This window comes from Rhinolophus ferrumequinum, chromosome 9 (genome assembly GCF_004115265.2).
Source record: "Rhinolophus ferrumequinum isolate MPI-CBG mRhiFer1 chromosome 9, mRhiFer1_v1.p, whole genome shotgun sequence".
Classification (NCBI taxonomy): Eukaryota; Metazoa; Chordata; class Mammalia; order Chiroptera; family Rhinolophidae; genus Rhinolophus; species Rhinolophus ferrumequinum.
The window spans coordinates 51482533-51500391 of NC_046292.1; the positions used below are offsets into that span (position 1 = coordinate 51482533).

At 35.6% G+C, this 17859-nt stretch overlaps 1 protein-coding gene across 1 annotated transcript in view; it reads left to right on the forward strand.

Moving 5' to 3' along the window:
* Positions 1–17859, forward strand: part of LRRC7 (leucine rich repeat containing 7) — a 364327-nt gene that overhangs the window by 201288 nt on the left and 145180 nt on the right. Inside the window, 1 exon segment of the mRNA XM_033115988.1 lies at positions 2865–2928. Within this exon segment, the coding sequence (XP_032971879.1) occupies positions 2865–2928 (64 nt within the window).

A 17859-nucleotide genomic window follows, 5' to 3' on the forward strand; every position in this document is an offset into this window, starting at 1 on the left:
CCCACAAAAGAAATCAAACTTAGACTACACTAATAGAAACATAAAAAAAAAAATAATAGTTTCTTTCTACATGGTCTTCGTCAGCCCACATCTAGAGAATAGTGTTCAACTCTGAGCGCCACCTGGTCCTCAGAGATAGGAAGTGTTTCGGGTTCTGTAATCCATATGGTCTCTACTCAATTCTGCTATTGCAGTGCAAAACAAGTATAAATGTTAACAAACGGACATGCCTGCATTCAACTAAAGCTTTATTTATGATAATAGGAGTGCCGGATTTGGACCTGGCCCTGTTTTGGAAGAAAACTACTGATAAATTTTAGGTCTAAATTAAGATAACCCAGGTGTTTAGGGATCTGAAAACACTATCACAGAAGGGATATTTAAGAGGTCACTAATATTTAGCTTGGAAAAAAGATAAATCCTATAGCTAATGAATATGTTTTAGTATACTCAGGCACAAGTTATCACTTATTTATTCATTTAATAAAATTAATTTTGTCTTGGTCATCACTCACTAGATCTGAGGGGAAAAAATCTGGTTTGTTTCGTTTTGTTTTGTTTTGATGATATTCTCATTAGAGTTCAGTGGGAACTACAAGGTTCATAGAATCCAGAAAATTGTGGAAGGGCCTGTGGTCTTCAGCCCACGTTGCCTAATGCTACAGAGTCAAGTCAAATGCACTTATAGGTGGCTCTGTTCCTCCCTGTGGTCATTTCACACTCACTTGCTATCTCGGCCACTCGGTCCTTCTCCTTGACTCCCAAGGTCTTGGTGCTCATTGTTTGCTTGTTGGACGTGTGGTCTAGGAACAAGATTTGCAAGAATTTACCATTCTTCAGTATCCCAGGCTCAGAATAAAATCTGATTCTTTCCTCATGGGGCCCACCCACTTTTCCTAGATGTATCTACTCAGTAGTAGAGGTTTGGCAAGAGGTGAGGCAGATCCTTGCTTACAGTGCTGGTTGGCATGGTTTCACAACCTGTGGATGGTTGGTGGTCCCATAGAGGCCCTTCTAGGCACCTTGAAACATATTTTAAGATCTGGTGGAGAAGGGCATATACATAGGAAAAAAACTAATCAGTAAAGGAAGTAAGTGGTAAATGTCACATAAACCATGGAAAAGGAAGCAAATGGTATGTGTGTTAAAAAGCAGAGATAATTTTCAGGTACAGTAGATAAGAAACATCACATTTATTTTTCAGACCTTTATTTCCAGTTGAGACCTTTTACCTGAGCTCCAGTCACACACACACACACACACACACACACACACACACACACACTCACACACACTCATTTTCTCTAATCAAAGCCTCTCACATTTACCTCAAAGCCACTATAGTATTTTAAATAGAATTCATTGCATCTAATCTATCTCTACCTCAGATTTACTCCATTCCAATATTCCCACACTGCTACTCAGCCAAGGAACTACCTTTAATTTCCTCCTGTCCTTTACCTCCCACATCCGATCAGTCGTCCTCGTTACCACATGGTTTGCAGGACTTTTTTATTTGTCCTTTTTGCTAGCACATCCTCTCCCTATTTCCCACATCATTCTCAGCTGCCAGCGTGAGCTCTCTAAAATCCAAATCTGATCAATTTTTGCTTCTAAACCTTAAAGGCTTCCATTACCTTCATGCGAAAATTCAAACTCCTTGGCCTGACATGAATGACCTTATGAGCTGGCCCTTCGCTACATGTTATTCCTCATTTGTTACTATTTTTCTTGGTTTTTTTATTATTTCTTATCACTGTTACTAATCTCCTCTGCTTAAATTCTCTCTATAGCACATATAACCTTCTAGTATATTCTTTTATTTTACTTAATTATCTAATTTATTATGATCCCCCCTACACACACACACACACACACACACACACACACACACACACACACACCCTGCAACGTAAAGTCCTTTTGGGTCAGGAGTTTTTGTCTCTTTTATTCACTGCTGTACCCCAGACCCCAGAAGATTATCTGGTACATAATCTTATGATAACAGTTGCTGAGTGAAGAAAAGGTACATACATTTTTGCATTTCTGAGTGCCTGATAGTGTCTGGATTATAGTAGCATTTCATAAAATCCCCATAAGAAAATCGCTATATCCATTCTAAAGGTGAAAGAACTAAAATTTCTAACATTTGAGTTAATTATGCCTCTGGAATTTCTGTGTAGTCAGGACTTAAGGACAGCGTTCAGGTGAGTGGGGAGAGAAAAAATTTGACACAGGAAAACACTATCTTTTTTATGTTGTATGCTGTACTCGAGAGTGGCTTGAGAAATGCTGTGTACACAGCATGTGCTAAGGTACCTCTAACTTGGCAGCAACTCTTGCCCAAAGTTTTGCAACTGTTCAGAGCTGTAGCACCTTCCAAGCCAATATGTTGAGGAGACAGTGCGTAAAACAGTTTGTCTCTAATGGACATTCATTTAGGGAAGTAGAAAATGACAAGATTCACGATGAAATTGTGTCTATATTGTGGGGTTGTAGAAGGCTTTGCTAAGAACTGGATTCATCCATTGGTTCCCATACCTGTGGTGACTCTTAAAAATATAGATGTGGGGTCTCCTCCCTGTACCTTCTCCTGTTTCACAAGCTTCCCAGGTTGTTTTTAAGCAGCCAACGCTGTACTCCAACTATAGAGTGGCATTTGGGAACATGGTAAGCTACTAAAAGTTTTCAGGTGACAGTTTGCATACATTACTGTATATTTGCAGTTTACTTCTCGCTGAAAAATATGCCCATTTCTGTGCACTATGCTATCAGGTAAATCTGACATGGGGATGGATGGAACGTCTTTTGGTGTAATGTGTCATGCACTGCCTCACAACAGTATTTTTCTCCATCTGTTACAGGTCAATGCACAAACTGGCCCAGCTGGAAAGACTTGACCTAGGCAATAATGAATTTAGTGATTTGGTAAGTGAATGCATTTTCTAAACTTGATAAATACACCTCAAGACATTATTTATTTTGCTCTGTCTTTGTAGCCTATGGTATTAAATCAGCAAGTGCACATTTGCTTTTGCTAAATACAAAAACAAAATCTGGGAATTAAAGTGATTGTTTGACTACATATAATAAGCCACAGAGAACTGAGTAACATTAGGATTCATTGGGGGAAAAAAAAGGACAGGCAGATGCAAATTAACAGTTTTGAGCACCAACTATGTGGCAGGTAACATGTTTAGGGTTTCACAAATGTTACCTCATTTAATACTTATTTGACGTGTTGCCATGTTAACTTTATGGAGATGAGCTTAAAGTAGTCACTGACTTACATAGTTTTTATGTGGCTGAAGAGGAATTCAACCAAGATTTGATTAACTCAAAAACCATAGCTTGCAGACTTCTGCCTTAGAGGCTTCTTAGTTGAGGGGAGAAGACAATGGTCTTCTATTTTGCTTTGGACTGAAAGTGTCTTTCTAGTGAACACGTATTATGACCTCACTGCCATCAAAATTGACAGAATCCTGACTGCTCCTTTCTAGGCTTAAGTTTCCTTTAAAATTTGCCTGAAGACTAAAATCTCAAATGCAAGTTAGAAAGCAAATACTCAAGCAGACCCAGCCAGCTTTCTTTATTCAGAAGTCTTCCACTTGAACATCTTCAAATTTCAAAAATCCAGTTCATCTAAAATGTACTTTAACTATTTTTAAATTAAAAACATTCAAATCAGTAATCAGCTTTTCTGTCCCAGCTACCATGTTTCCCCGAAAATAAGACCCAGCCAGACCATCAGCTCTAATGTGTCTTTTGGAGCAAAAATTAATATAAGACCCCATCTTATTTTAATATAATATAAGATCCGGTCCGGCTAGGTCTTATTTTCAGGGAAACATGATACGTTGCTAGTGATGTGAATTTATGTAAATTGCTTAACCCCTCTAAGCCTCGTTTTCCTTTTGTGTAAAATGGAGATTATAATGGTTCCTCCTTTACAGGGTTTATGTGAGAATTAAGTGAGATAATACATATAGGGGCCTGGGAAAAAGTGATTCTCAGTGAGTGCCAATGATAAGGATGATGAGGTGTAGTTTATACTGCATCTGGAGTATGCAAAGAAAATAACTTGTTTTGCTTTAACCACAACTAATTGATTATCATCCTACCCTCTATTTGCTGTTTATTGAAGGTAAAAACTGTCCTTTTTATCATCTGTGGTTAAAAGTTTAATCTGCTTTAAAAAGTCACATGGTTCCTTTAGTTGTGTTCATCTTCCTTGGGTAAAAATTCTGTCTCTCAGTTATCCTCTCACCTTCCCAGCTTCTCTCCTTAAGATGGAATTTGGGTGTGTGCAAAGGAGGCTACGTGTCTTACTGACCTGAAGGAAAGAGTGCTGGTTTTCAGAAGTGTGCTGGCAGCACACGCTGGCCTCTGGGCTGGTGTCTGCAACTGATTCCGCCTCCTACATCTGCAGTTCTGAACCTGTGGTCAATTCTTTGGGCTCAGGCAATATTCTCTGGGAGCACTGGCCATATCCCTCTTGCTGGCATTGCCACCCCTCAGCTCTCATTGGCTTGAGTCTCTGCCCTGTCTTCCTTCAAGCACTAGGCTTAACATTCCATCCCCTTGTTTCTGTTGTGAAGGTACCTCACCAGCCATCACCCCAATAGTGGTCAGTATACACGGGCTCTAAGAGTCTACATGACATGCAAACTGAGAGAGGCCAACTGAAAATCAATCGCAGAGCCTCCCTCTGCCTGCTACATTGCACTGCTAAGTTTGCCTTTCTTTGCATGCACTCAGCTTGGTTACAGGGCAGCCTGCAATGTGGGCTCAAACAGATATTACAGCTAGAGGACACAGGACGTAGTCTAATGTACTTCTAGCTTTTTAAAAGCAGATATGTATTAACGTAGGTAGAGGGATTGGTGAGGGTGGGGTGAATAACAGATAGTGGCAAAACTAGTTTATAGTGGTAGCTTTAAATTAGTTGTTAAGAAGCTAAGATCTGTCCAGGCTTCCATGAAGAGATGTAACTTGGCGCAGTTGTTAAAAACAACATGGACAGTAGATTCAGACATCTGAAGTTTGACTCTCAACTCCATGACTGAGTAGCTGAGTACATTTGTGTCTGTACCTCGTTCTCTATCCTTAGCTTCCTCTTTTGTAAAATAAGGGTATCAATCTCATCTATCTCACAGGCTTTTTGAGAGAATTTCATATATATGAGCAATATATATCTCAATGATCTCAATTCTGTCAGGTATATCATTTTGAAGTCTTTCATATGGATTGTTTGTGAATCAAGGTTTTACTATAAATATTTAGATAAACAAACATGAATAGAGCATGTTTATTTTTTGAAAATAGACTTAGCAAAAGTGAATTTAAAATATATATATTTTCACTTATGCTTTATGGTATCTAAGAAATCATCATGCATCTAAGCAGAAACATGTTTTATTTTTGAACTCCCAATGTTCCATACTTGTCTCATAAAATAATATCTTTCTAATTTTTATTTTTTGGCATTTTTCCTAGCACCCTTTATTAGATAGCATTCAGTTATTTGGAGGGAAGGACAGGAGAGTATAATTATGGAAATTCACATTTCTAATGCTATTCACTTTTAATCAAATGTCTGGCTTTTATTAGTCACATGTGTAGGACTAGCTATTGTTTCCCTGGCAGTATAACCTTTAATGAGAAAGGAAGAGAATTTGCTCTGATAAGAGGCCCCTAGAAATAATGTCACATAGAAGAAAAGGGATTGAATTCTATTCTGTAGCTAGATATTGACACCAAGGAGATTACAGTTAGATGATTCATTTTGTGTGACATGGTAAAGAGACAGATGTGGAGAAAAAAATGACAATAAGTAAATAATTAAAAAAAAAAAAAACTTTAAACTTGGAGGCTGGCAGCAGCATGAAGGGAACAAAAGTTTGCTTAAGAAACAGTGTAACATCCCAAATGAGGTTTAAAGTTGAAATATCTACTTAGGGAAGCCTTTGTAATCATGAAAAATTCTAAGCGATAAGAATTATCTTACGTTTTTAACAGCAGTAACCACCAGAAGATACTGAGCAAACTTCTGGGAACATAGTAGGTTTCTTTTCTTTTCTTTCCATTTCTTTTCTTTTCTTTTTTTAAATTGTTTCTCTCATGGCTTGTTTTTATCAATATGAAATTAACCAATGTGCATTTTTTAAAAATTAAGAAGTTAAAAGAAGTATAAAAATGATAGTTAAAAGTCATCCACAATCTCATTCCCTTATATTACCATTATTAATATTTTTTGGTATAGTCTTTCTCCCCACCATTTTCTTTTTATTTATGTGTTTTTAATAAGTTTATTGAGGTGACATTAGTTAGTAAGATTATACAGGTTTCAAGTGTAGAATTCTGTAATACATCATCTGTATATTGTATTGTGTGTTCACCATCCAGAGTTGGTTCTCTTTCCATCACCATACATTTGACCCTCTTTACACTTTGCTATCACCCCACTTTTGGTTTATGAGGTCAAATGAGTGTTATTTGGGGTCAGGTCAGAGATAGGACACTACACGTATTAGGTTGATATGTGGAGGTGGATTCTATGAATCCTTAAAAATCCTCTGGGAACTTTGTTTAGAACTATCTTCTGTCAGAGAGTATCAGGAACTTCCCAAAGTTATAGAATGATCAAGTCTGCTAATACAGATTGAATGATTGTCATGGGACCCAGAAGCCCTGTGATAGGTATGTATTTCAGGGGTATATAGATCTCTCCAATGAGCTAAGAGTTCCTGTGGTCTTCAACTGGTAGAGGAAATAATGGAACCCCAAAAGCAAATCGCCATGAGTGAGAATACTGGAAAATGGAGCCGACTGAGCAGCAGAGCCTGGGGGAAAATGGCATCAATAGGTGGATCCAGAAACAGTGTGAGACCCTCGCTGACCATCCCCCACATCTAGCCCCAGCTCCCAGCTCCCAGCCTGTCTCACTCTCTCTCTCCTCCCTGCCCTGCACTGGAAAGGAAAGGGCTATCGAATAAAGGCAAATCTCTCTCTTAGGGCCCCCAACAAATTTGCTATATCCTTTATCAAAACAATCAGTCATAAGAAGCAAAATAAGGAAGTTTTCTGCAAGCCAGAAAAAGAAAACAGTTGATCCCAGAGGAAGTAAATAGCAGACTGTGGTGTGTGGCCTGTGTGTGATTTAGAGTTCAACAATTTAGAGGCTGGCAGCAGCATGAGAAATAAACCACTGACAACACAGTGACAATGGGCAGCTGGGGAGGAAGACAGGGATTACAGTGGGCCCTGGAGCAGCACCTCCTGTTCCCTGAGAGATTCCCTTGTCTCCACCGCTCCTCCCCACCCCAAAAGGACTCCTAAAAGCAAAATCTAGGGAGCGGGATCCCAGCAAAGGCAAGATTTCTTGTTCTCCTGCTATTCATGCAGGAGGGAGGTCAGAGAAATGAGATTTGACATTCCACTGTAACTGTGATGTCATACATACTGGTTATACGTGTTTTCATGAAAGATATTTCTATTACCAAGTAGGAATTATAGTGTGCATTCTATTTTATATCAATGCATGATGATCGCATTCAAGGAATTGTATTCTTTATAAGCATTATGTTATAAGCTTTCTCTGCAGCTGAATTAGGAAGACTATCAAATAATCGGTAAAAAGAAAATTAGTGAATTAAAACTCGAATTTAAGAGAAAAATAAAATCAAAGAGGCTTAAAGTTTTATTATATCAAATTTGATACATATAAAATACTATATCTAATATATATTTCAGTTGCAAAACATAATAAAATGTATCCCTGTGAATCCACCATTATATTCTGTACTAGTACGTCACCACTCCTGTATCGCTATCTGTAAGCTCTTATCCCATTCTTCCTTATTCCCAGAGGTAACTACAATCCTGAATTGTGTTTGACATTCCCTACCTTCGTATGTAATTATATTCTTTCACTTTGCTTATTCTCAAGCTTTCTAAAACTATAACTATACTACAACTTATTTACTCTTTCTTTTCTTCATGAACAGTAATTTTTGTCCAGTTCTTGTCATTGCATTGCTGCTGTAAGTATTCCTATAACTGCACATGTGCAAGAGTTTGTCTAAGGCATACATGTAGAAGTGGAATTTTCTGATCATAAACTGTGCATATATGCAACTTGAAAAATAATGCATTTTATCCCCAAAATAGTTGTACTCATTTACCAGCAACGTGTAAGAGTTCCCATGTTTCACATCTTCACCTACAGTTGATATTGTCAGACATCTTATTTTTGCCAGTATAATGGCATCTCATTATGATCTTCATTTGCATATGCCTGATTTCTAAGAAGGTTGAGGATTTTTCCGTGTTCATGGCAATTTGTGTTTCCTCTTCTGTGAGATGCCTATTATGCTTTTTTGCCCATTTTCTTATTGGCTTCTTTTTCTTGTAAATCTATAAAGATAATAAAAATCAAAATATTTTATATATTCCAGATGCTAATCTTTTGTTGGTTCTATGAACTACAGATATCTCCTCCAAGCCTCTGCAATCTTTTTACCTTCTTCATGGTGTCTTTAATGACCAGAACTTCATAATGAAATATAATAAAATGTGTATATTCTGTATGTCTGGCACATTTTGGGTCTTGCTTAAGAAGTCCTTGCCTCCCCAAAGTCAAACAGATCTTTTCATATGTTTTCTTCTAGAAGTGTGAGAGTTTCATTATTCATAGTCAAGTTTATTTCCATCTGGTCTTAATTATTTTACATTGTTTGTATTATTTTTTCTTAACACATACCCAGTTTTTCAAGCAGATGGACTGTTCAGCAGTCCATCTTTTTCAACTGAATATGAGTGCCAACTCTTAACAAAATATGATTTCCATATATTCATAGGTGACTTTCTTTATTGGTCAGTTTGCTATCTGGCTACCAAAACACCAGTCTTGATTAGCACAAACAAGTTTTTGATACCTGATAAGACAAGTCTCTTTAACTTAGGTACCTGGACATTTATTTTTCATATGAATTTTAAAATTAGTTTACCTAGTTCCCCCAAAATAAAAAACATTGTTGGAATTTGATTAGAAATGCATTGATTCTATAAATCAATTTTGATTGGGTTGACAATGGAAAATTGATATTTTTATGGTATTGAATCTTTTTGGGCATCAATATGACATGTCTCCATGTATTTGTCCATTTAAATATCTTTCAGCTAAGTTTTATAATTTTCTTCAAAAAATGTGTACACATTTTTAGTTAGTTTATTCCTAAGTACCTTATCTTTTTGTTGTAGTTATAAATATACTTTTTTTAAAGATATAGTCTCCAACGATTTTATTGCAGGTATATAGCAATCCACGTGATTTTTGTCTATTTACTTATATCCAGCTACTGGCTAAACTCTCTTAATCATATGAATAATTGTCTATAGATTCTTTAGAGATTTCTGTGTAGAGAATCAAAGATTCTGTGAATAGTTGAATAGAAGCAAATGTTATTGTCTGATTCCCAATAGTAATGGAAATGCATTTAATGTTTCATTATTAACGATATTCCTTACTATTAAACTGGATACTCTTTTTCAGATTTAGTACATATCTTTCTATTTCTAGATTACTAAGAGAATTTATCATGAGTAGGTACCACATTCTATAAAAATCCTCTTACTGCCCTTATTGAGGTGATAGTATTTTTCTCCTTTAATCTGTTAATGCTGCGAATTAAATAGAGATAATTTCTAATGTAAAACCTATTTTGCATCTCTGAAATAGATCCAACATGATCATGATATGACAATGACCATAACCTTCTATATAAACTATATTTGGTGCAATACTGTCTAGGATTTTTAAAAATTTACTCCTGTATGAGATTTGTATACATTATTATTCTTGTGTACTTTCTCTATCTGTGGGTTCATGTTTTTCATCAATTTTCAGAAACACTCATTCCTTATCTACTCAAATGTTGCCTTTTATCTATATGTTTTGTCTTTCTTCTTGGAATTTGGATTACATATTAATATGAGCAAGATATCACAAACGATTTTAAAGTGCTATTTTATTAATTATTTTTTAATGCTTTTTTCTGAAAAAGTAATCAGATAAGGGGTAATTTTAAAATATTTACTTTGTATCCTCAAAGAAAGTCTTTCAGCCTCCCCACCTAAAATTATCCAGTATTCATTCTTCAGAATGGTGAGATCATTTTAAGAGTATTTTCAACTCTTTGAACTATTTTATATACCAGTTACTGACAGAGATATTTCTAAATTAAAGGGCACTCAAATTCTGAATTAAAAAACAAAGCATGAATTTTTATTAACAAATACTTAAGTAATAGCAACAAAAATATTTAAAGAGTAAAAATATATATATTTCCTATGATTAAAAAAAACATTTAATTTTCTAAGCACAATGCAAAGATAAATTGAATTTAGAAGTCCAGAGAATTCATCAGAAAATGAAGAACATTTTAACTGTCTAACTTTGGAGACAGTATGTCAAACAGTCTTTATAAAAACATTTCATAAATTCAGCCATTCGTGGACTATTTAGAGGATTTATATTCTATAAAACTTCTTTATAGAAAAGCTGAAAAATATTCTGCACTCTACAAATCACCACTGTACACGCTCAGCAAGGCTACAGGTCACAATAAGCAAGAATTTCTAATCTCAGTATTCAAACTGAATTTATTTCTGTTGACTTTTTTCACTTTATTTCATAGAGTCAAGCAAAAATTTCAAATAGATAAGTAAAGAATAGAGCAACTCTGAGAAGAAATGCCAATGGTTGTATAGAATATCTGTTTGGCCTATACAAATAATATGAATGTGTTCTATGGAAATTTGAAACAGTTGAGTACTTCTGCTGTCTTAACTTGTAATTAAAATTGATTGAAATTTAATTTAAAAACTTTATTTAAGAATTAAATTCCTTCTACTAAAAGCATAGCTACCAATGGTTTCACCTCCCTAGTTTGCCCAGGTGAACTAATTTTTAATTACCTAGGATGTATGTCTACCTGAGGCAAGCACTTTATTTACATATGCAGTAATTTCCTTTTTAAGTAATTACAACTACTAATCAAAGTTTTTCAATTATTCTTCAAGTAAAGTTATAAAAAAGAACATAGTAATAAAACACAATCTGTCATCACAGAATTGGCCACCCCCATTAACTCCTCCATTTCTTACATTTGTAAAACTACTGAGGGCGTAGATTGTAGATATATATCACAGACATTGCCAGAGGTTATTAATATATCAGGAAAAACTTGAGAAATGAAACTTATTTTTTAAATTAGTAGAGGCACATCAATTTCTGTATCTGTCAAGGTCCAGCCAGAAGGTGGAAAATATATCATTTAACAAAGAAAGTGCAATAGAAAGAATAGTAAATCTTGTAGTAGAGAACTGAAAGGGCAAAAAGGGGACAATGAATGATCACAGAGATAATAACTCTAGAAAGTAGATAACACCTCTAGGATAGGGAACCAATGGAAGAAGTTAGTGCAAGACATTAAGAAACGTTAAAGCTGAGACTCAGACCTCTGAAGAGGGGTACCAGCTAGCTGGTGCAGGTGTCTCTGAAGGGGCATATTAAGGCTGGTTCTAGTTGTGTGGGAAAACTACAAACGGCTCTTGCTGAAGTTTAGTGTCACCACAGGGAGAAGCATTGCTGTTGAGATGCGAACATGACCAGGAAGAAAACAGAATGAGCAAGTCCCATCCTTCTCCTCTCTAGACTTCCAGTCTCTCTCAGGCACACCCAAATTGTCAGTCCCTCACACAGAGCCACCTGTCAAAAAGAAATGTTAACCTCAGAATTACAAAGTAGAACATAGAAAAGTGGGCCCTCAGCTGAAAGACAATAGCTTAAATTTTTAAAATAAAATAAATGTTTATTTTTGCCAACTCATTTTTAACATTTTTCTCCAGAAAGCTTTCCCTTTATCTAATAGAGTACCAGGTTCCCAAGTGGCACTTCATAAATGTTTTTGAATGAATGAATAATTTGATTTTAAAAGTGAACAGTTCAAATAATTCTAATCATCAGAATCATAAAAATTGGAAATGTTTAATTCAAACTAAACAGTAATAGAGGTGGAAGAAATACTTTATCTGAAAAGCAATCATTCTATAATTAGCTATCTTTTGAGGAATCAATTTAAACTGGTTTTGAGACATACTATTTCCAAATGAGTTTCTCCATGAAACTTTTCAGTTCAAACTTTGCAACTGTGACCAGTAAATACATAAAACTGTATTTCTACTAACTCGGGAACTTGAAAACGATCTTTGATTAATCATTCATTTAAAATGTATTTCTGACTGAAAATAATTATAGAGCCTTTTTTTATAGGAGGATCAAATTGGGGTCTCCTCTTTTATAAATGCAACCTCTGTGACTTAGGGTTTTAATAAGCAATCTCCAATGTCACACATATAAATAAAAAAACTCATTTTCTTGCTTTCAAATTTTCCCTTTCCTAGCAATAAAATAAGTGATTTTTGCCTTTGTTTTAAAGGAAGTAGTTTTTCCCTCATTGCCATGTCTCATTACTTTACTAGTATCATGACTGGGTACCATGAATGAAATGAATTAGGTCTTTGTCTTTCTGTAAATAGATTTTTCTAAGAATGGCATATATCGCAATGTAGTCAAGTGCCCTGGTGATTCTGTCCACAATTTCTATGAGGGAAATTAAAGGAAAAAGAAATGCTCACTGACTGAACCAGGAGAAACTACATTAAATAATAGTAAAAATTTTAAATTAAGACTTTACAAAGAAAATAGGAATATTAAGCAGTTGTGGAGTAAAACCAAGAGAATATTCTTGAATTGTGAATAACGATTGTGAAATACCCCCCCAAAAAAAAAACCTAACAAAAATTGTATTTAAAGTAATCAAATTCAACTTTAAATCTTCCTCACTTAAATGTTAAATTGGTGATATCTGGGTGTATCATCTAAAATTGAATTACTAGAAAAAAAGTTATTTGATTTCACATTTCAATACAAACCAAAGCTAAAAGAATAAAAATGCTAATAAATATAAAGAAAAAGGAATGAAGAGAGCACATGTGTGTATGGAGGGTGTAATTAGATAGAGTGGCCAGGGAAGCTTCACTCAGAATGTTATAGGAAAAGAGGGTCCCTGGTTTCGCGTGGGAAAGAATTCAAATGTGAGCCAATAGAGAGTTGTTTTTTTAATGTAATTTTTTTAATTAATGTTTATTAGGGTGAAAATAGTTAGTAAAGTTACATAAATTTCAAGTGTATAATTCTGTAATATATCACTTATATATCACATTGTAAAAGTTAGTTTATTTAGCAGAGAGTAAGAAAAGAAAAGGCCACCCTAGACAAAGTGGTGATCTCTAATCACTAGTGCAAGAGAGACTGCCTCCATCTCTCGGGCCAGGGTTTCTGTGTGTTTTCTGTTTCTATGGAAATTTTATTGGTATGGGGAAAAAGGAGGAAAAAAGAACAATGGCTAAGTTTATCTTTAACTTCTGTAAGAGGCAAGAAGAATAGAGGCAGGTTTGTTTCTAACTTCTGTAAAGCACAAGCTGTGCTTTATTTGCTGGGGACTTAACTGCAGGGATGGTCCTAAAGCAGGCTCTAGTCTTTACAGAGTTTATTCTGTGCGATTAACATCTGCCCAAGTTCTGTGTCTTACAGCACGTCGACAGCAGGCTTGGAATCCAACCTCCTAGTTCCTTCTTCTGTAAAAATAGTCCTCATGTCCCTTTCCTATATGAAGAAGGTGACATTTTAGTAAAACCCTAAAGACGAGGAAGTGAACCATGCAAATATCTGGGTGGAAGATTATTCTAGACAGAGGGAAGAGGAAAAATATGAACACCTGAGATAAGAGCAAGTATAACATGTGGACAGCAAGAAAACCAGAAGGGGTGGAGTAGATTACATGAGATGAGTAGGATGGCAGACATGATTGCAAACCATATGAACAAATTCCACTAAACCTATATTAAAGGTATTCCCATGCAACTTCCTTTTCTCTAACTTCCCAAAATGCCTGCGGCCGTTCCATCACCGCATGACATAGGAGATATTACAATAAAGAGGAAGTCAGGATAGAAATTATAATTAAAATATTTTACTTTTACTCAGCATTCCAGACCTCCTGGGCATATTATTGCTGAACTGCAACAAATGACCACAAAGGTAGTGACTTAAAACAATTCAAATATATATATTATATATATATATATTATATATATATAATATATATATGTAATATATATATATTACATATATATATATATATATTATATATAATATATATATATATATATATATATATATATATATATATATATATATATAAAATCTTTCCGTTCTGGAGGTCAGAAATCTTAAAATCAAAGTGTCATTATGGCTTTGTTCCTTCTAGAGGCTTCATGGGAGGATCTGTTTCTTGCCTTTTCCAGTTCTCTAGAGGCTGCCTACATTCCTTGGCTAGTGGCCTCTTTCTCACATCACTTCAGTCTCTACATCTGTCATTACATCTCCTACTCTAACTTTACTTCCATCATCTTGTCTCTTTCTCTGTCTTCTCTGACCCTCCTGCTTCTTTTTAAGGACATTTGTGATTACATCAGGACTCCAGATAATAAAATATAATCTATCTCAAGATCCTTAAATTAATCATATCTGCAAATTCTCTTTTACCATGTAAGATGACACATTCACAGATCTTGGCAATCAAAATCCCTCTCCATCTGTAGGCCTGTGAAACTAGAAAACAGTTAATCTGCTTCCAAAATCCAATTATGCCATAGGCATAGAATAACAGTTATAGACATTCCCAAATTTAAAAAAAAGGAAAAAAACAATGGAAGGACTAAAGGAGTCTACACTGAGAACCAATTTCAAAATCCAGCCAGGCAAACTCCACTAAGTTTCAGGGCTGGGAATTTCGCCTGTGTCTCAATACCCATTGCTCTGTGCCTGTGGCTGCACCCTCTGAGTCATCCTTCCTTCTCCAGGAAGGAAAGCATGTTTTTGATGCTGAGTACATTTATCAACCTATTTCCTACCTATAGAATTTTATGACCCTGGCAGTCTTCTTTCATGTTGTCCTCTCTCTGTCCCTTTCAGTCTATACTGGCAATGTTTCTGTTGATATAACAGTCTTAAGAGCCTTGTGGGTCTCCCATGTACATCTTGAGGATTTCTCCATTAAACAAGAGATCGCTCCACAGATCTTTCCTGGATAATACCATATCTATTCCTGGCTTCTTCTAAGATGTCTGATAGGTTCCATGAGGCACATGTCTAATCTCGAGAACACTTTATGTGAATGAATGAGTGAATGAATGAATACTCTGACCTTTTAATCCTTACAAGGCATTAGCAAAAGGTTGCTCAGAAACACCCTTGATTTTCTTTCCAGAACACACTTTTGGAATCTTCTAATTTTAGGAGATTCCTGGCAGTGAATCTCCTAATTGTAACATCTTTTGTGATCTGAAAGAAGGAGAATTTCCCAAATTAAGTCCTGGTTACATTTTGCTTAACAGTTCTCCCACTTTCTCTCTTTCCTCTTGCATTTTACTGTAATCAGCAAGTAAAAACCAGGTCACACCTTCAAAAATTTGCTGGAAAGCTCTTCTGTCTGGATATTCTATCCATTAGTGAAAGTGGGGTTTTAAAATCCTTTAATATTTTTATGTTTTGTCTATTTCTCCCTTCAGTTCTTTCAATGTTTACTTTCTACATTTGGACTATTTGATATTGGGGGTATATTTACTTATACCTTCCTCATTAATTGACCATTTTATCATTGTGCAATTTCCTTGTCTCTTGACAGTATTGAATTTGAAGTCTATTTTGTCTGATATAAGTATGAATGTCCCTATTTTCTTTTGGTTACCATTTGCATGAGATATCTTTTCCCATCCTTTCACTTTCAGCTATGTATGTTATTAAATCTAAAGTGAGTCTCTTGCAGACAACCTGTAGTGGATTTTTTTTTTTAACCGTTCATACAAAAAAAAAAAAAAAAAGACAAGACTCTATATCTTTTGATTGAGCACTTTAATCCATTTACATTTGAAGGAATTATTGACAGGAGATAACTTACTATTTCCATTTTGTTAAATATTTTCTGTCTGCTTTGTAGCTCTCTTGTCTTTTTCCTCTGCATATCTTCCTTTGGTTTCATCAATTTTTTTGGAGTAACATGTTTTGTTTCTTTTCTCATTTTCCTTTGTGCACCTTATTTTAAATTCTTTGTCAGGTATGTCATATGCCTCCATTGTTTCAGCACTGGTTTTTGAAGATTTATTTTGTTGCTTTGTTTGGGCTTTATTTCCCTGTTTCTTAATGTTCTTTGACATTTTGCTTTGGTGTCTGCCCAATGGAAAGACACTTATTACCTTTACTATTTTTTACAGACTAGCTCTGTACAGGGAAAGAACGTTACCAATCAGCACCACTAGAGATTTTGGTGACAAGAGATGTGGTTTTAAAGAGAAAATCAGGAGTTCTGCTCCTGAAGTCTTAAGTTTGATATGCCTATTACATATCTAAGTGGAGCTGTCAGTAAGGTCGTTAACCATGAGTCTGGGTAGAAGTACATATAAATACATTTAATAAATATAAGTATATAATTTAAAAGTCACTATGTGACTAGATGTTATCACCAAAGGAAAGCGTATAGACAAAATATAGTAATAACAGTGTATACAGGCTATAATTCCGTACAATAGATACAAGTAGAACCATTCTTGTAAATGAGGGTGGGGGTATCCAACAGCCTCCTTCTACTTCCTGTGGCTCTGCAGAACACAATTCTATGATCTGTATTAACAAGCTCAATTAACAATTGGGGCATATTATAGAAAGCAGAATTCCAAGATTGCCCCCAAGATCTGTACCCCCTGAAATACAGATATCATCTCCCAGTTATTCAATTAAGCACTAATGTAAATACTGCTGCGAAGTGATTTTGCAGATATAATTCAAGTCCCAAGTCAAATGACCTTAGATATTAAATAGAGCAATTATCCTGGGTAAATCTGACCTAAATAGGTGATCCCTCAAAAGGTAATAGACTCTTCTTAATTAAGGAGATAGGAAGTGTGAGAGGGATCATAGAAGGAAACGTGTTGTGAGGAATGTAGCCGCTAAGACCTGAGAGTGACCCCAGCACAGAAATACCTTACAGCAAGCAAGGAAACAGGACCTCCTTCCTATAACCGTAAGGAACTGAAACCTGCCACATCCACATGAGCTCGTAAGAGGACTCCAAGCTCCACATGATAACGCAGTCTAGCCAATACCACAATTTTAGCCTTTTGAAACCCTAAACAGAGAACATAATCATACCGTTCCCTGACTTCTGGCCTACAGAGCTCTGAACTAACAAGTGAGTGATGGTTTAAGCTATAAGCTACTAAGTTTTTAGTTATTTGTTATGAAGCATTGAAAAATTAATACAGATATATTTTATTCACTGTTCTCACAACGATTACAACACGTTGGATAATTGAAAGAGTTGGTAAGACTCTAAAGAGGATATTCACGTAAGGCTTTCCATAAAGGCAAATGATACAGTAGAGCGGTTAAAAGAGAATGCAGACAAACATCAGAGGCCAAAGAGCCCTCCAAGTACAGCTTCCCGTGGTCCTTCTTATTCACACAGGATGTGCTTCATCTCTGGATAAAAACACCAAGATTTGTACGATGAATCTTAGTTTGAAGGGCGCTCCCTGAAAATGTCCAGTGGAGTCTTCCGTGCCCTCTGTACACATAGCCAAGCAAGGCTATTTAACTTGTAATGCCAGCTAACATCCCCAATAAACAAACCAGCCCTGGATGCCACCAGGGTAGTTTCAAACTTGAAGTAGTACCTT